General features: G+C 34.6%; 1 protein-coding gene across 7 annotated transcripts; it reads right to left on the reverse strand.

The window, feature by feature from the left end:
* Positions 1-1,357: 1,357 nt before the first annotated feature.
* LOC128214063 (solute carrier family 2, facilitated glucose transporter member 12-like) lies at positions 1,358-18,357 on the reverse strand. 7 transcript variants are annotated; one of them, XM_052920305.1, is made up of 15 exons: positions 18,270-18,357; positions 14,594-14,681; positions 12,935-13,132; positions 11,344-11,460; positions 10,930-11,036; positions 8,779-8,862; positions 8,419-8,522; positions 7,527-7,722; positions 7,228-7,314; positions 6,873-6,983; positions 6,143-6,653; positions 5,752-5,874; positions 4,989-5,121; positions 4,694-4,711; positions 1,358-2,870 (listed from the first exon to the last, which is right to left on the reverse strand). In XM_052920305.1, the coding sequence occupies exons 2-15, from the start codon at positions 14,619-14,621 to the stop codon at positions 2,753-2,755; spliced, it is 1,935 nt and encodes a 644-aa protein (XP_052776265.1). In that variant the 5' UTR covers positions 14,622-14,681; positions 18,270-18,357; the 3' UTR covers positions 1,358-2,752. The 7 variants fall into 7 exon arrangements, 6 of the variants coding, with proteins under 6 accessions (XP_052776265.1, XP_052776266.1, XP_052776267.1 ...); XM_052920306.1 differs by having other exon boundaries at positions 18,287-18,334; XM_052920310.1 differs by lacking the exon at positions 4,694-4,711 and adding an exon at positions 4,347-4,420 and having other exon boundaries at positions 2,733-2,870.
* Positions 18,358-20,522: the final 2,165 nt, after the last annotated feature.

The raw sequence follows: 20,522 nt of genomic DNA on the forward strand, positions 1-20,522 counted from the left end.
TTGCTCTTATTATTCAACTTGGATATCTTGTTAAGGTTTTGCATGTAAACTCACATAGGTAAATATCTCAGCAACTACTTGATGTATTGCATTGAGACTTTATTCAATAGTACTCAACCATCTAACCTACTTACTTAATCAAGTAAATTAACTCTATTTTGAACAATTTAAATTATTGTCCTTTATCATTTAATTATATTGACATAGAAATCTTGGTTAAGGTTTAGCATGTAGCCACACATAAGTTAGTAACTCAGCAACTACTTGATGTATTGCATTAAAAATTTATACAAGGTCTCCAAACTACGAAACCTTAATTTATCAAATTAGATAACTCAATTTTGCATAAAATGCAAATAATGACCGTTCATTATTCAACTTAAAAATTCTGGTAAAAGTTTTGACTGTAATCTTATTTTACAGTGATCAATATATATTTCACCAAAGCTTGCAAAGCGGTGGAATATTTGGGCCCACTGTCTGTGAAGATCTTTAAAATTGAGTTATCAAGTTTACAAAGGGATATTAATCTGGCAATATTTATTTTAGAGTTATGTAACTTGTCATAAACTATTGTAATGTTGCTTTGACCAATTGTATGAAGTTGATATCCTTCATGGTAAAGCGGTCATCTGCTGGTAAATTCAAATTTAAATAAAAAGTTATATTAAACCCATACCATACTATTCTCTAGTTATTGAACAAAGACTTTTCATCATTGTGCATGTGATCTTTGATCTACTGACTCCAAAATCAATAAGGTCCATCAGCTAGTCAAGTGCAACTTACCAGCAGGTTCATGAGCCTGTTCCATACCGTTATCTACAGTGCAGATAAATCTTTTCACAAACTTGAACCTACTTATTAGAACATCTACGGCTCACAAAAAGGGGAAAAGGCAAACAGTTTACAATCCAATGCCATAGTATCCTCAAATTGTCTAGTGGACAACCTGTTTACATGATATATATGACCTTGACCTAATGACTCCGAAAACAATATATGTCTTCTACTTGCCAGGTACACCTTTAAAGTTTCAAAGTTTTCAAAACATTATTGGCCTTGACCTACTAACCCCTAAAACCAACTGCTGCCATGTCCTAGTCAAATGTAATCAACCAGTGAATTACAAGCTCAAACCATTTATAGTAAGTGCCTTCACTGGTGCAACCATATTTTCTAAAACACTGATGTCTTGTGACTGATCATCGACCTTCTTTTCCCCTAAATAGTAGAGGTCATGTAACGGCAACCTACAAGTGAAGTTAAATCATCCCCACATTCTCTTGTCAGCCATCCGAAAGACCAGACATATACAGACCTTTGAAGAAGGGCATTATGAATGAAAAATATGCTGTGAATTTAAGCAATTTATTACAATATCACCCATTGCTATATATTGATATAAAATTACTGTATAATTTAACTGGTAAACTTGTTCAAAGTGCAGGGTAAACTTGTTCAAAGTGCAGGGTAACATAATCTAAGTTATGAAGACCATTATGCATACAATACAAGTCAATATATTAGCATTAAATTACTAAACAACAGATATGGTAATAGGTAATGTAAATAACCGGTACAACAAAGACAATTAACAAAAACTTACAAGTAACAAGCATTAAGCTGTGTATGGGAACATTAGGTCATGGAAATTTAAATTACTATTCAGACATTCATTTCCATATAACAGAAATCAACAAATATATTTTGTTTTGTGTCTCCATGACAATGATGATTTATGACTTGGCCTAGAGTTTAATGTAACTGTGTGTGTATAATGAATTATGACTTGGCCTAGAGTTTAATGTAACTGTGTGTATAATGAACTATGACTTGGCCTAGAGTTTAATGTAACTGTGTGTGTATGCTGAATTATGACTTGGCCTAGAGTTTAATGTAACTGTGTGTGTATGATGAATTATGACTTGGCCTAGAGTTTAATGTAACCGTGTGTGTATGATGATTTATGACTTGGCCAAGAGTTTAATGTAACTGTGTGTATGTCATTATCAGTTTTATTCATACACACAAACACAGTCTCCTTCCAAAATATTTTGCAACGAATAGAATAATAGAATAGAATAATTTATAATGAACTATGACTTGGCCTAGAGTTTAATGTAACTGTGTGTGTATGCTGAATTATGACTTGGCCTAGAGTTTAATGTAACTGTGTGTGTATGATGAATTATGACTTGGCCTAGAGTTTAATGTAACCGTGTGTGTATGATGATTTATGACTTGGCCAAGAGTTTAATGTAACTGTGTGTATGTCATTATCAGTTTTATTCATACACACAAACACAGTCTCCTTCCAAAATATTTTGCAACGAATAGAATAATAGAATAGAATAATTTATTTGGATTGTATGTTTAAATCCAAATAAATTATTCTATTCTATTCATAATATTTTGCAACATTCAAAATATTTTGCAACGACCAAAAAATTAGACCCAATCATTTTGATTGGGAGGAATGCTAGCTAATATTTCATACTAAATTTGAAAGCAAATGAGTTAAATCATTGGGAATTAACTGTATTTGGACAGAGAAAAATGTACTCCCACACACATGGTAAAGCTTTGTGTAGGAGTCTAAGCAAAATGTAAAATGGAATGAAATAAACTGAAAGTACAGGTATGTTGTTCAAAGTCAAAAGACTACTAAAAACTCTACAGGTGTAAAGTACCCATAACAGTTTGGAAGGCATTGTACATGTAATATAATCCCCTTGTGTATCGGAGCTTTTCATGCTACTGTCTCTGATTCAACGCGGCTGTAGTTGCCAAGCATTCGGACGGAATGTTGCCGGGAAACACAACACATGAGCCTGCCCAAGTTGTGTCTCATGCGCTTCATTGGTGGGCTGAAAACACACAAACACAACACAGCCTTATTACAACAGGAATAAATTTACTCATATACTTGAGAATATTTAATGTTCATTTTTCATATGATAAAGGATTGAAAACATAATAACTAAATTTAATTGACTTTACAAGAATGTTCGCTTAAAAATTCTAAAAAAGAACAAGTAAGATACATTCTTGGAACAAGACAACTAAAACAATACCAATTAAATCTAAATCCCTGAGATTTGGCTCTAGTCTAATTATCTTATTAACCACATTTTAAGGACATTTTTTGTTATTCTGTCCAATCCAAAATTAAATGATAATTTCTTTTATCTTACTTATATAATAAATAATAGCTTAATGAATACAGTATTCTGTTAACAAGAACATGCATAACTGTTAAATTAGCGATTCACAAGAGTCAATGTTCGAATTGTATGCTTACCAGCATAAATACTAAAAACCTGTTCAACTCCAATGTAAAACCATGTGAGCATAAAACCTGACACAACAATGTTATAGTTTAATAATTCTAGAAACGTCCAATAGAAGGGCTGTAACATAGACAATGTATATAAATGAGAAAACATGTCCAATCTCATTGAATTTACAACTAAACAAGAAACATTACCAATGAAGTCTGGATGACCTTGAACCAAAATGACAAATGCATGTATGATGGCATACAACTTATCTACTGTGTTAACAGTGTATACCCTACCCAAACCAAAAACAGATTTGCAGTTAAATCAACTATCTGTATATATACTAGACCTCGGTATACACCAGAACATACCTTTTACCTTATCAGCATAAACAGTATTAATCTAATCATCTAACAGTTAAACCTCATGGTCTTACAAACAGGCAAAGCTAAGATTAAAGAATATTGATTTCCAAATGATTCTTTAATCCACAAACATGTTTACTTAAAATGATCCACACAGTCTTTTAAAATCTTTCAGGATTGCAGGACAAAATTTAATTCTCATTTACTTACTTAATTAAGAAGGCTTCTGATTATATAGACAACAAAACTAATGTTGTTTTCACTTATTGAATTTATTACAGGTTTAGTGCATATTGGGCTCAATGCTTAGGAAGCTGCAGCTGCTGGCTGTACACAACCAGTTTATTATTTTTTTAGATAAAATTAGTCGAAAAGTTTATTGATTGGTCATAATTTATTCGATAATGACTGCTTTCCAATCAAATTGCTTTCATGTGTAAACTAACCAAAAAATAAACTACAGGTATGGATGACTTATCCAGTTTTGTACAACTGACCCCTGGTATTTATTCCTGCTTTACTTAACAGCATTGACAGCAGCCACGCAGTGTCTGGCTAATACGAATTAATATTTAGGTAAAGCAAAAACAACCACCAGATAATACTTGCAAGCAAGCAAGGCTGTCCAATACATGAACTGCCATCCAAACGTAGCCTAAACCCTTATCCAAAGCAGTGATATTCTAGCGAATATTACCAGAAAAAGTATTGTTAGTAGAAGAATTTGGCTATTTACTGGTGTGAGTGTAGCAAAGCTTGTACAATTCCAAACTGAAATAAAAACATTCTTATTGCTATTGATTGTTTGGCCTAATTCACTCTGTCATTTTATGGTGTAGCAAAATGTTAAGGAATTTATTTTTGTAGTTCTACAAGTGTTGAGTAAGTATGAAGCTAAAACACGGACGCATTTGAAGGGTTAATGTATAAAGCATTAGCAAAATCTGCAAGCTTCTGGAAATGAAAGGAAAGATACAAAAAACAGATACACTGTAGGTTCACTCAAGAGTTCAAAGCATCAGGTTTTGCTTAGTTAGATCTTACAAATGTTTATTCTTCAATCTAGAAAGAAATTATAAACACAGTTTAGGTTTTAAGGCAATTAAGGTAATTTAAAATGCATTATTGCATATAGATGATAGCCTGTATGAATATTAATCAAGCTCTTCTTATTCTACTCCTTTCTTCACTATAATGTACATGATGTATAAAACTCAGGTGCCCAGTACACATTGTATTCATGATAAAGAAGTCTTACTATAGATTGTTGAATACTAAATACAATAAAGGGAAACCAATTAAAATGACAACATCAAAACTTCACGTGATTGTGACTTACTTTGCATTCATATCAGAGGAGACCTGCTCCAGGGTTCGGTTTTTCGTCTCCGGCACGAACATGTAGATGAACACTGCTGACATACAGCAGATCACACCAAAGATGACAAATGTTCCCGTCACTCCTACACCATCTGAATGAAATACACTTCATACAGTAATGCCTATCAATGCCACTCTGTTAAGTACACTTAATAAACTGTTGGCAATTAATGACGACATGGTCCCAATTTCCCAAAAAATCTTAAGCACTACAATTAAGCATGCACATCTTCTTTCATTGAGTCAAATTACCTGCCTAAACTTGATTTTACTAATTAAAGAATGTTTAATTAGGCATAATTTCCTTTAAGTCTTAAAACACTTCCAATTGAGAACATAAAACAAATTATATAAAAAAAAAATACTATAGCATGCTTAGCCTTACCCTGTTATTAGGGATTAAAGATAGTTAGAAATTCAATTGGGGCTTGTTAATTACATTAAACTCAAGTATTGCCAATTTATGTCACTCAGTTAATAACATTAAACTAAATATTCATGTCATTGACTTTTACTTCTACATGCACTAAGCTTGAGTCACTTATACATTGCTTCATGTTCAAAATTAATCAATCAACTATGTCGAAAGATGTGTTGCTTGTAAACTTGATAAAGATTTCAGAAAAGTCAAAGGTGGATCAGTCAATTCTTTGTGCATTTCATAACAATAGCCATAAATTTGATTTATAATTCATGCGATATGACAACAAATAGAGTCCTACTCATGACATCCAGAAAGGTGAAGGTCACTATGAGGTTGGTTCCCCAGTTGAACACTGTTGCCATGGCGATAGCTCGGCCCTTCACTGCCGCGGGGTAGATCTCACTCAGCACCAGCCACGTCACTGAAAACATGGGGATTGCATGGAGGATGAATGTTGGGACTGAGAAGTACTTGCTATATAAATGGAAATAGAGGCATAATTTAAAATAATACATTTCTAGAAAGTGAGTTTGGTTTTGTATCTTGCAGAAATGGAAGACAATATCTTAGATAGTTAATGTACTTTGTACTTTGAAAGTAGCAGTATTTCTTCAAAGACAAGTGTATTTTTTAAATACTTAACAAATTGTTTCTTCCATGTTATAACCATCTTTCCCTCTGCCACTCACCTGGGCCAAAGCTAAAGGCATATGCTGCCACATAGCACATTAACGCGGTGAACCCTAAAACCCTCTGAGTTAATGATCCCTCAGACTTTTTATCACTTCCAGTATCGGAGCTATCCTCATTATCTGCCCCTGTCTCTGTATTGTCAGCTACACTGTAAGCACTTATATGGGAATTACCCACTTTTGAGGGTAATCTATCACCAGACTTTTTAGCTCTATGTAAAGTACTGGCTGTAGTCAAGGCACTTATATTAAAAACTGCACTCGAAACAATCTGGTCCTTGGAATTAGTTGGCGGTATGCTGGATACAAGAAAGGAATGGTTGTGAAGGACGTTGCTATGGCAATCTGAATGGTCAAGACAGGCCTTGTTAGGTTGGCCTCCCTGCTGGAACTGGCAGACCACACCCAGGGTGGTGATGCTAACCCCCATCATGAGGGCCCCTGTGTAGAGTAGGCGACGTCTCCCAAACCTGTCCACACACACCAGCGATATCACAGTCATTATCACCTGAGAAATGGTAAGAGTAAACATAAGATATTTCTTTGAACATAAAAGTGTACACTTATCAAAGTCTTTTTTAACATAAATTTTGTTCCAGTTAACAGATTTTCTACATCAATAGACTATGAGATTAATGTTTTGCCTTGCACTGATGCTTCGTGAAACACCCAAAACTGCAAATAACAAACAACATTTATAACACAATTAACAATCAGACTGACGTGCCTTTACAATGCCCAAACCAACGGTGGCCAGAGTGGCTGCAGCTGCTGACTTGAAACCTATGTCTTCAAATATGGTTGGGGCGTAGTACAGGACATTGGGCTGACCTGTGAACTGGATGAAACAAACAACTGCATCATGTTTAAATTGTCTTCTTTTAATTTAAATTCCTTATGAGTTTAAAACTATATACAGCTATTCAAAAAGTCTGATCAATAAATTGAATTTTTCATGTTCATATAAGAATGACAAGTACTGAGAAACTGTTTTACCATCTTTCCATCAACATGACACTCATTAAAAAACCTTCAAGTCATATTTCCTTCATGATGATAATTAAGTGCCTGGTCCACCTTACCTGCTGGAAGAAGACGAGGCCTATCCCAATGAACATACGACCCCTCATCCCATCCTGGCCACTACATAGGTCCATACATGTCTGGTTCTAGGATGGTCATTGCACAATATATCAGTAATTCAAAATTATGGCAGGTTTTGCATGGTTTTAAGTGAAAAATCGAAGAAATAAAATTAAGCTCATTTTTATGCTCGTTTATTAACAAACAAAAAGCATAGTGCATTATTTGAACAAAATTCTGATAAAGTATGTTTTGAGGTATGTTACAAATTTCTCATGACAGCTGGAAATCTTGTTACCTTCTCTGATGCGATCGAGACGCGTATTGCACTAAGCTCGTTCTTAACGGGAGCCCCTCCCCGGAGTTTCCCGAGAACTTTCTCCGCCTCTTCTTCTTTCTTTTTCAACATGAGGTACCTCGGGGAGCGGGGCAGAAAAAACATCCCCACCCCCTGCACCACTGCAGGCAATGCAGACAAAGAAAACATCCACCGCCTGGTTAGGATAGAAAGTCAAGAGTTAAAAATTGTGTTTACAAGTAACCTAATGTAAGTATGGTAAGAACAAGAGCTGTTACAGAGACAGCATGCTTGACTTTTTAAATGTGGTTATATACAAAACTTAACCAGAATATCTAAGTCGAATAATAAAGGGTCATAATCAGCATTATATGCAATAAAGAGTAATCTAACTTGTTTATTGAAGTAGGTTGGATGGTTGAGTGCCAACTCTCAATGAAATACATCCAGTAGTTGCTAAGATATTAACCTATGTGTGCTTACAAGCAAAACCTTAACCAGACTTTATTTTAATAGTATAGACCCATTATTTGCAAAATGGTGTCAAACTTAATTTATCAAGTAGGTCAATTAGTTAGGAACACATACCTTAAGTTTAAATGCAATGCATGATGTGTTTGCTGAGATAATGAATTAAAGGTAAATACACGAAAAAACATTAACCAAGGTGTAACTATGACAGGAGAGTGTATAGAACAGCTCTGCTTATTCTAAGAACAGTTGAGATAAAAATGGTAATGTAAACATTCTCAATATTTTTATTATTATGATGATATGTCTTTATTTTTCATTTGGCTTCAGAACTAGCTTTATTTATAACATTATCACTATTAAACACCAAATCATTGTTATAGGAACTGAAGTGAAACGGTAGGATTTGATGTCTACCTACCATCCATTGTTTGTGGTGATGAACATAAAGTTACAGAGGTATGCCAGCAGCAGACCCAGGGTGATTCCCAGCTCGTTCAGCGACACAAGAAGCCCGCGCCATCTCTGGTTTACACAGGAACAGCAAGGAAATGAGGGGAAATAGGTTGGGTAAAAATATGCAAAGGCAAAGGCTTAGTCAAGATATTTGTGTGACATTCTGTTACTAAATATACATCAATTACAATTTCAGACCAGGTAACACAAGTGAAGTGAATTTACGAGATATCTCAACAATGAAGACCTATTATAAAAGATTATAAAGAAAGTACAATTGATGTAAAATCAATCACAAGTCCTATTGTTGTTGTTTTTTACTCACATGGGGAGCTATCTCTGATATGTAGATGCATTCCCCTGTGGCAGATATGGACACAGCAAACCCCACAAGAAGGCGACCTATCACCTAAACATGAATATGGAACTGACATAAAAATGCACACCACTGATTTTATAATAAATAAAAGCTAATTGAAAAGCTAATTGGTCAATATATTTTGATTTTACTCTAAGTACATCAGTTTTGATACAATTATTCAATTACTATCTACATATTATACAGAAACAGGTATAGGTCATTACCAAACCAGCAATTATGAAAGACAAGAAGATCTTTGCTGGTAGGCACTTCTTTCTCAGACAGTATTAGTTCTCATACAGTATTTGTTGGCAGACGGTTTTAGTTCTCGACAACATAAGTTCTCGGACAACTTAAGTTCTCGACAACATAAGTTCCCGGACAACATAAAATTGTGGAAAGTGTAAGTTCTCGACAGTATAAGTTTTTGGATGGTAAAAGTTCCCAACAGTACTAGTTATCGGATGGTATAATTTCCTGACAATTTTAGTTCAAGAATGGTATAAGTTCCCGACAGTTTTAGTTCTTGGATGGTGTAAGTTCCCGACAGTTTTAGTTCTTGGATGGTGTAAGTTCCCGACAGTTTTAGTTCTTGGATGGTATAAGTTCCCAACAGTATAAGTTTTCTACAGGATCAGTTCTCGGACAGTATAAGTTCTTGACAAAAATTGTATTTATGTTCATAATAGTTTTAATTAAATATCAAAAGTTGATCACTGTTAACAAAATTATATCTTTCTTCTGCTAGGAATCTCAAGACAAGTATATATTAATCAATACTAAATAAGGTTTAAGAACTCAGTGATGAAAGGATACTCAAGTACAATCAATAAATTTCTGCTGACAATGTTATGTCGGCCACAATCATTGGGGCGACTATAAATTGCTTGATATTTATCACTGTCTTGTCCTTCTTTTATAAACCTACCCTTAAATTTCATTAACTTAAATAAAATGATGAACTAGGGTCTATATTTGTGTATCAATCAGGTACTGTCCAGGAACTGCGTTTATTCATACCTTTGGTCTCGATGTCCAACATTCACATGTTTAAAAGGAGAATTGTTACAAACATGTTTGTGGTTCATCTGGAAAAACATGTAAATGATCCCTTATGCAATAAGAAAGAGCGTGAACACTTATTCAAGGGTGAAACTGTCAATTAAAGTCCAAAATCGCTTCTGCTTATTGCTTCTGTAAATAACTTCTTTTGTCATGCGGTAAATGACTGGTAAATGTTAAAGAAAATCTGGTAATTTCACCATTGCTTTCCTTTTTACAAGGGAGGTCACTCTCTTTCACAATGGGAGTGCCTGGTGATGATGACCCCATGACATCAGGGAAGGATGTATTTCCCTACCCAGGCAAAGTCATGTCAAACGTTTTCAAGTTTTCAGGTTTAAACAAAAAGACAAGGGTTGTCACTGAAAGGCTATCTAGACATACAAACTGTGCATGAAATCATGTGCATTAAGTCTCTGGAAACATGTGTTCAAAGTCTAATTTGAATATCTTGAACCTTTTTAAGTCCCCAGGTTAAAGATTTTGCAAACCCTGAAAGCAGACAACTATGCAGAAAGCCAATGGTATAACAATAGCTTGACATTATGTCTTCGGAAAAAACGAGCTTGAAATACAACCATTAAATATGCTTTTACATGGATAAAATGCTAAGGTAACTTACTTGATGCGGTGTGAATAATTTTGCAACTGATGTGCAATTATTATGCATGTTTTTTGTTGTTATGTTCTTTGACTGAGTTATTAAAGACAGTAAAAGTTTAAGGAAATTTACTAACTGTTCCAAAAAGCATGAACATAGTAGTATAGTGCAACACTTACAGAACCAGGTTAAACCGTTTAAATGATCATGGTAATACTATGTATAAAGAATGTATTCCCAAATAATATTATGAACTTTCAATAATTGTCCGAAAGTCAAATGAAATGCTAGGTCTGATTCATTAATGGATTGAGTCTGATTTTCAAACACTACAAGAACTTATCCCTTACTGGTATATATGTCATCCATTAGAAGACGGCAAACAAGATTATACAGCTATTTATCAACCAAGAAAGACTCTCCCTGACATTGTCAGCCACTTATGTACATACCAGTATGGGGAAGTTAGGGGCCAGCCCCAGAATGACTGCTCCCACGAGGAACACACCAGAATTGGCAATGATGGTCGCTCGTCGACCACAGTGGTCTATCAGAAAACCTGAAACAGACAGTAAACACAGGTTATCAGGTGTTTGTAAATATTCCGCCATCAGCTGAAAGATTTATATCGGATCTGAACCACTGGGTTAACCATTTAGTGAACAGCCGTTTGAAAACACAGTAACACTAATGTACATCATACAAAAAGGAAAGCATATAACCAAATATTGATCTGTTCACAAATTATAGTTTTTTTAAATGAAGCAGTAAAATAATGTTAACTGCATATCTCTAGATAGCTGAAATGACTTGGCACAGTTTAATGCAAACATTTCCCTACCTTTAACCCCAGAATGCCTACTCACCCCCAACCAGCGAGCCAACGACAGCTCCCATCAACATGGCGCTGGTAACCAGCTCCTGGTCCAGACATGATAGGCAGAACACATCACGTAACTGAAGTACCGCGCCAGATATTATACCTTTTAATATAAAGTTTCTGGATTAGATAGATTTGGCAGTTGATAAACAACGCCAGATGATGCATTGTCAAACAACATCTAGACCACATTTTACGGAAAACTCTACAAAGTTCAAGTTACCGGTAATTGGAAATTTCAAAATACATGTTGAAACAATAAAACAATGGAATAGTGAAAAAATCACATTGTATATAAAAGGTTGTTTCTGAGAAGTGGTAATTAATGACCATCGAAAATTGGTTCATTCTTGAAAGAGAAGTCATGGAAACTCTTTGATCTGTTTTTTTTTTATTTTACAAAGAATACTTACTGGCTTTTATAATAAAACTATTATGAAGTAGCTAGAGAGCAATACAATTAAAAAGTGGAATATGGTAAGAGTAAGTATAATGTTAATTTCTCTCTTGTACCAATGTGGCATATATAAATTTGCCATAACTAATCATACAATAAATACCGTAGTTCAAATAGCTGTCGCACTATTAAGTTAACTTTATTGAACTTGTCCCTGATTTTGATAAAACATTGCACAGTTCAATGCAATAAACTGTTAACTCCTAACTTTTGAAAGCAGCGCTCACCACCGTAACGTAGCTTTACATTTCAACAAAAAGAATCCATTAGTAAGTTTCACAGAAACAGCTTTGAAGGGACGTTGTTGTGCTGGTTATATTTATTAAAGGGTAATAACTCTATAGCCAAGGATGATGAAGTATCCAACCAGACAAAACATGCAAGGCATCACCACAATGTAGTTTCTATCATAGATGTTTTATGCATGTGTAATTCCGATAGGACTATTTATGTGTTTTTTGTCATTTATTAATTTAAGGGCAATACTTTTTTGTGTAAATGACCCTATCAAGACAAATATTGCCCATGCCGCCCCACATTATGGCTTTACATACTGTACCGTTAAAATAATTATCATTAATATCTGTCAATTGGTTACGTGAAATTGCATTCGACGGTTTATTCCAGTCATTAAAGGGCAATAACTATAATGTTACTGACGAGATCAAGTTGAATCTTAGACAGGCACAAGCGCACTATGGTTATACACACTTGCCATGAGCTTCATTAATTTCAGTCCTAAAGTTACATAAAAATAGCTCCAGAAGGATAATTTCAGCTGTTATCATAAAGAGCAACAACTATTGTGTTTTTGACCCCCTCCAGAGTAATCTAAGGCATGCACCAGTCTACTATATACATGTAATGGTTATACACATTAGACCAAAAGTTACATTCATTTTTGTCAGTAGTGATGAAGTAATGGCTCCAGAGAGATGGAAAGATTCTACATCCCTTCACTGAAACCATTCGACGGGTGATAATAAATATGTTTATAGCAATCAAACTGCAATTACTCTTCATGAAGAGGCACTATAATAAGGTTGACACATATAACATTTTACAATAAAATAATTTAACCAAAATGCTGAGAGAACTTGACGAAAAGCAAACCAAGTACCTATATCATATCCAAACAGTACCCCACCAAGAGAGGCCATTACAGATGCTGACAGGACGTAACAGTTGGCACAGCTGTCCCCCTTGCCTTCTGTGTGCCGGGAACTGGAAGAGAACTGTCTATTTCGTCCCTCTGACAGCTCCAGCTGGAACTCTGTGCCTCCTTCATCTGAGTCCCGCCTGTGGCTTATCAGAGTCTCTATATTGAGTAAGCAATAGTAAGAATGATTAAAAGGAGCATAGCAGGTGGATGACAATTCTGGCAAGTACATTTAGGGCAAGTTTTGTCCTGGCAAGGACAATGACCAATGAGGTTTGTAAGAGATCAAATCTAAACTCACTTTTTTCTAAGTTTGTCATAATTCCATGGTACTAGAAATCGAACATCAAGCAAGTTTTATCTTTAAAATCACACACACAGCAACTCAAAATGAAAACGTTTTTTTTTACTGCTTGGTAGCAGTGACAGCTAAATGATAAGCAACTATAGAGGCTAAACAAACCTCAACAGCTGTTGCAAACACTTCATTCAGTATCACTTCTACTTAATTAATGGTGAGGTTGGTATCTCTTTCAATCTCTCTTATTCGTCCAATTAATGGAAAATCAGACCCAGTATTACACTGTTACCTGATTTAATGACATTAAGCCTTATTGCATTGGAAATTTCATTTATCAACACATGTAACCGTACCAATACTTTTAGAAAATTTCATAAAAACTCATCAAGCATTGAATGCAATCAATATAATATCGGGACATGAAATCATTCAAGTTTTGCAAGGAAAGGAAACATGTATTAACTAAATATTAATGTTCACATATCAACTTCAAATTAAAGTTTCTATGAAAGTTTTATGAAATTCCTTAAAGGCTAAAGAAGAAATTCAGTGAACAAGATTTCACCTAAGGGAGACAACTTAGTAAATATTAACTTGCCTTTATTAAAATTCTTCAAACAATAAAGAAAAAATATTTTTGGCATTCAAAGTATGGAATCATCAAAGGGCCTTAATTCCATGTAATTGCTACAGACTGGATTGATATTTGACAGTACGCATCTGCTCTGCGAATGAAAAATTCGACCAAAACCCTCATATAAATAGCATACAGTTTGGTGCGTTGTAGAAATCACACGAAGAGCAAAAGACGCCAGTAATTTTCAAGTGAAAACATCCAAATAAAATATTGGTCGCTGTTTTGGAGGTCCATTAAAAGAAATTATAAATAAAAGAATCATTGGCATCAAACCTTCTGAAAATATGTGTTTTACCTTCTATTGGGAAACTGTAAAGGTCATACTTTAACTTTAATCAATAGAGGTCATCAGTTATTTTACTTGTCAAGAGTGACCTCCTTGTGAACTTTGGAGACACCGAAGGCTCAGTTGTTATAGTTCTTTATGAAAACCAAACCGACGGACAGACATACATTAGCACAAAACCACAATAAGAAGTAGATGGATAGACCATGCCATACTGTATAACATGTAAACAAGTTTCCATTCAGCCTTCAACTGTCAAAAAAAGTTCTATATGTTACAGTAAAAAGACCATTTTAAAAAACTGTCCCACCACTGCACTAACAGATGATAATACTGTGTTTTTACTTGGTAGCAATTCGAAGTTACATGTATTTGTATAATAGCCCAAACACAAACCTCCTTCCTTGTACACCTCTTCCATCATGGTTTAAATGGAAGGCTTGTTTCCAGTCAGGAGAAAAACTGCATCATTCCTTTATTGGATCTGAAATACATGTGAATAGTCACGATCAAATATATGGGTAAAAGAATAGTTGTACCAACAAATTATTGTTCCTCAGGTCTTTACAAGTCAGAGTACCAGCTTTTACATGCTATATTTCTCAGTAACTGTGATACAATTTCTCAACTATGTACAATGGTTATGACAATGTTTTTTCGAAATGCATTGAATCTAAACAAGAAAGCCAACTGTCTCAAAATAAGTCAGTCCTCATTTTAGGACCCCAAGTGATTGTACGTTGTCTCTTGAGCCAAATTTAGAAAGGGGACACATACAGTTTTTGCCAATTCAAGTGTCATAACTAGTGATGGGCAATCAGCTTGGATTTTCATAATCAATTAATCGGAGACCCTGATCTATCGATTATCCGATTAATCGGCTGTAAGTACAGTATCACAAAAGCATCATTTTCTGATGTATATATCAATAAGGACCTTAGTTTTCATGTGTATTTCATGTCTAGCTTCAGTGGGAAAACAGGTATTATTTCTGGAATATTGAATAATTCTAAAAATAATCAAAAAAAATTTATTAAGGTTTATGAAGTAATTGAACATTTCATGGTGAGGTTTACTTCAGTTGACTAATAAATTAATATTACTAAAATATTATATTATTACATTATCATGTTATTTATAAAATAATACATGGTTGACCATGGCTTTTGGTTGATAATTGCCCCAGTGCGAATATTAATTGCCCGAGGGTAATTATTTTTCAGTGGGGCAATTTTCAACCATGTCTTATCCTGAATGACACATATGTTTTGTCATTTGGACAAATTTGTCAATGACTTGAACTGGTTTTGAAAATTAAATTGATTAAATGAAACATAACAAGTTGGTTTTTGATGGCATTAGCTATTAAAAATAATGAGCAATTGGAAAATAAAATAGGAGAACTTTTCTCACGTATTTTCGGAGTTTGACGGCAAACATTTCCATTCTTCAAATATTTCCTGTTTTTACGTTGACTGATCTTGACATTTATTTCAATATGTGAGCACAGCTGGGGTCAATCAAGCCTAGTTTCATAAGACTTTGGGCTTGAATGACCCTAACCATTTCGTTGTAAAATTTTGCACTTTTCCAGCACCTGGACGACCGATTACCAGGGTAATCAAATATTTTGAGATCGATGTCCCCCCTGACCGTCTGCCATCCTAAAGCGATTTGAACGCAAAGAAAACTAAATGAAACTACTGTTAAAACTCAAAGTAGCTGTTACTTCCCTTAGCTCTAAGTTACTGCGCTATATAAAGTTGGAAATTTACTAGATTCAAGCAAACTTTTTTTCCCCAATTATTCGATTATGGAACGATGAGGTCGCCAAACGCCGAGTTACAAATGTCTGCCAATATAATCGATTATCTGCCATCATCGGCCCATCACTAGTCATGACTCTGGACCGACAGTCAACATGTCTGGTTATGGCACCTGACTGAGAAACAAATTTTTACCAAATTTGGTGATGATTGGACAAATAACTCGAAGGTAATTGATCGGACAAAAATGATTTAAGGGAATTTGTATAATTATAGCATGATAACTCTTGAGTAACTCAAAAGATATGGCTGGATAACGAATTTGTGCAAGATATCATTCCCAAACCCATTCTAAACAAATTCCGTAATGATTGGACAAAGGCTTATAAAGTTATTGAACAGACAAGACCAATTTTACGCAATTTCAATAATAAATGGGAAATTACTGGAGTAATTCATGTGATACAGCTAGTTATCAAACTTCTTATAGTAATTATACCCATAAACATTCTGATTAAAGATGATCATGATTCGACAGAAGCTAAATACTAAAGTTATTGACAGGACCAATTTTAGAAAAGAGCGATCACTCTTAAGTTACTCAAGCATTAAGGCTGGTTATCATACTTGTTCAAGATATTATGCCCCTACACATTCTGATTGAATTTGGTGCTGATTAGACAACAGCTTTGGTATTTATTGATCAGACAAAACCAATATTAATTAGGTTCTTTCAATAGTTAAAATGTGTTGATCATTTGACAGAGGCTCCTTAAGTTATTGATCGGGCAACATACTGGACACCACCCGCCCAACCGCCCACTCGTATGCCGCAGGTAAAACTTTAATATGTCCTCTTCTATAAACAGGCAAATTAAAAGTTTGAACTGAATATCCCTTAACTTTGTTCATATTGAAATGAGTATAATTATACTTCATAAATATCAAGACTGCTATATTCCAAAGAGACTGATCATTAAAATGTAAACATAATTTCTGTTTGCATTTCTAGCTACAATAATGAGCGATCAGGGATACTTTTTATTATTTTGACATTTCTTATGTATACCTGTAACGCTACAACTCTCTACCATTTAACAATGGGTGAAATGATATACTGTAATAATATGCATTGATGTTGAATAATAATGACAAAGTTGTTCAATTTTTATCCGACAGTGATCTGAACTGGATTTAATTTGTCATTAGAGTTGTTATTTTCACATTAATATATTATGGGTCACGGATACCGTTATACATGTACACAACCAGTCAGATTTGTCCCAGATTTATTGATATTGGTGTACTTGATAAACAATCGACACTTGTAAGTGTTTTATGATATCATAACATGTTGTTTGGGCATACTGACATAACTTAATATGTGTTAAATAGTAGGCAATAATATTTTCGTAGAAATATGAATTTATAACGGAGATAATTTCAAAATTGTGGCCGCGAGGTTTCTCTGCGCAAGGACCACTTGCTACTTTTTGCTGGGATGGTGGACGTCACAAGCCTGCCATATTAAAAAAATTGTCAAAAGACTCGTTGACGGCCATTTAGGTGGACTATTTGCATTTCCTGTAGGAACTTCATGTACATGTAGGTACCCAAAAGGAAGTGATAGCAGAAGTGTTTTATAAACAAAATGGGTAAAATAGGGCTCCTTTTAAACTAGCCAGGAAAGGTAGGGCCCAGTAGAAAGGTAGAAAACCTGCTTGTACTGGCAGGAAATAACAAAAGCCTGAAAATGTCACATATTAAAGATATATGGCTTTGGCGCGCGTGCCAATTCACCTTGTTTACCCCTTTTTTCGACACTTAATTTATATTATAATGAGACATATGTCATAAAAAGCTTCAATTCTACAGGGTTCTGCATCTTGAAAGATGCGACAAGAAAAAATTAAAAATCAGCAAGGAACAGTCTGAATGTCACAAAGAATTGAGCAACACATAACATTGCCAAAACAACCTTGACTCAAGGCTTGAGACTTGAGTAATCGGCGATACCCATACATCGGCACATTCAGAGAAGAATAACAACAGACAACAGCTGCTGACCATCCTGAAAAACCTAAGATTCCTGGCCTGCCAAGAACTGTATTTACAGGGTCACGATCATAGCTAGAGGAACTTCATTGTGTCAAATTTTATCTTCACAATTTATGAGGAAATAAAAAGGAATAAAATAAAATAAGAGGCAAATGTCAGATAGGTCCGTGAAAGGAACAGAACACAAAGTAAAAAAATGACAGAATCTATGCTAACTCAGGAATGTCAGGTGCTTAAATGATACATACAAAGGAATCATATATACATATTTGAAGCTAATTGTTGTCGTAGGTCTATCTGATGGGGAATAAATATGGTGTGGCACCGTTTTAAAAATTGATTTAGATAAAACGTCCAGTTTAGTGTCGGTTCTAAAATAATCTGGAATGGTACCCTCATTCTCTTTCCTCCATTTTGTTCAAGACATTGTATCAGTCTCAAATATCCAGTGAAGTTGACAAGACTGCCGAACCTTGGAGCGGTTGTTCACTGAAAGAAATGTTAGGAGAAACAAATTATATTTATTAAACCTTAAAGATGCACTCCGAGTACTCACACATAAGATTTATCACACTTTAAAAAAAAAATCTATTGTTTTATTATACCAAAACGGATGAATAAATGTCAAAAACGATGGCTCTCATGAAGGATACATATTTTAATTTGGTAGAAATGTGCATATAACATACTATTTCTACAATTTGAGATCAAAGTAGATCACAGTAAATCTTCTAGCATTCACCAATCATTTAATATTTTTGCGGTTTCATCTATTAAATACACGGTTACAATCTTGCTATTAGTAATTAATATTTTCCATAAATACATTATTAATTAAGTAGTAAAAGTTTTATCAGTCAAAATATATGTTTGTTATACATGTACATGCATTGATATTGAATACGAGTGTCACTTTAAATTGCATGAAAAAGCAAGTATTTTTGCGACATAATTGTGCTTTGGATTGATGCAGCAGATAGGCTTGTAAAACCTTTTCAATGAATTTTTCATGAAAAATCGCATTAATTATCTAGGACTAAAAGTTTTAAGTCTCTGTTTTTTTGGAAATGTATAAAAACATTTTACAAACACACGCACACACATACAGCCCCCCACACTTATTTTTCAGTTCCCATTTTTATTAAGGTTTTAAGCAAGACATTTGCAAAGCAACCATTTGATGCCAGGACAAATCATCGGCTTGAATATTTGTTTTGCACGAATGTCTCTATCATACCCTAGCTTTGAGCACACGAAGTGTTATACGTATCAAACTATACATGCAATATATTTCCTTCCATCCGCCTTGTCTCTCAATTTTAACTTTATTTTATTCATGAAAACTATTATCTGGTTTATTCTTAGCCGAGTTTAAATAGTTACATTAACCAAGTAAACTAAGTAGTATTTTACATTGTAAAGAACATTTCGCGGAACTCATAAATAGACACTGTGGTTTAAAATGGGAAATACATTTAAGTTCATGCTTAAGATTGACGTTGGTGATAAAATTAGTGTATCGGAGATATCTTTTCAACGCCCCTGTTCATTTCTGTATACTCTGATAAGGGCATTATAGCATTGGAAAACCTATTGCGAAGACTGTGTAGTCTGCTGAAACTGGTGTTTATTTGAATTTATCTAAAAAACTGAACGGAGTCCCATAAGCTGACACAAGTTTGACCTCACTATGGATAGGAAACACAAACACTTGTGAATGACTTTTACATCGTGCAAATATTTAACACTTATTTTACATATTCACATATTCAAAATTGTATATCACACACGTTATTGCATGGATATATAGTGGTGGCATATAAGGTAGGTACAATGAACTTTGTTTGTCAATCTTTTATACATGATAACATGTATTGTTAACAGAAATTAAGTAAAGGATCATCATCATCATCATCATCATCATCATCCGATCATCATCATCATCATCAGATCATCATCATCAGCAGCAGCAGCAGCAGCATTACCACCGCCACCACAACCACCTCTATCTTCATCATCATCATCATGGTCTCTGCTATCCATCAACTGCCCCACGGAAGGGATAACGTCTCTTTATGTAACGTGGTAAATGGGATTAACCTGAAATCTGTGGCAACGATTTGCTCTGTCCCCAAACAAGTTTATGTCAATACTTTCAATTGGACTGAGAGTTACCCTCTGTAACATGGCACGCCTTATTACACGTTTTTCGGGATACTTCCTGATAAGTATTTCTATTAATCTCTTTCATCTAAGCTCGTTAAAGAAATAATCCCCAATGATGGTCTTACACTCGGAAATAATTTGGCATTTGTGTGTGGTGTTTGGTGTATTTCTCCAGGCCATTGGTTATATTGAGATTTGCCTCAAAAGGTAGTTTAACACCATCAGCACATTCAGTGTTTACCTCCCTCGTTCTGTCCTTGACACTATACAGGCTTCATTTAAATTGCCAGTTAGTTTTGCTCCTTTCCCCATTTGCTTTAGGACTGCGATACGTA

This window comes from Mya arenaria, chromosome 13 (genome assembly GCF_026914265.1).
Source record: "Mya arenaria isolate MELC-2E11 chromosome 13, ASM2691426v1".
Classification (NCBI taxonomy): domain Eukaryota; kingdom Metazoa; phylum Mollusca; class Bivalvia; order Myida; family Myidae; genus Mya; species Mya arenaria.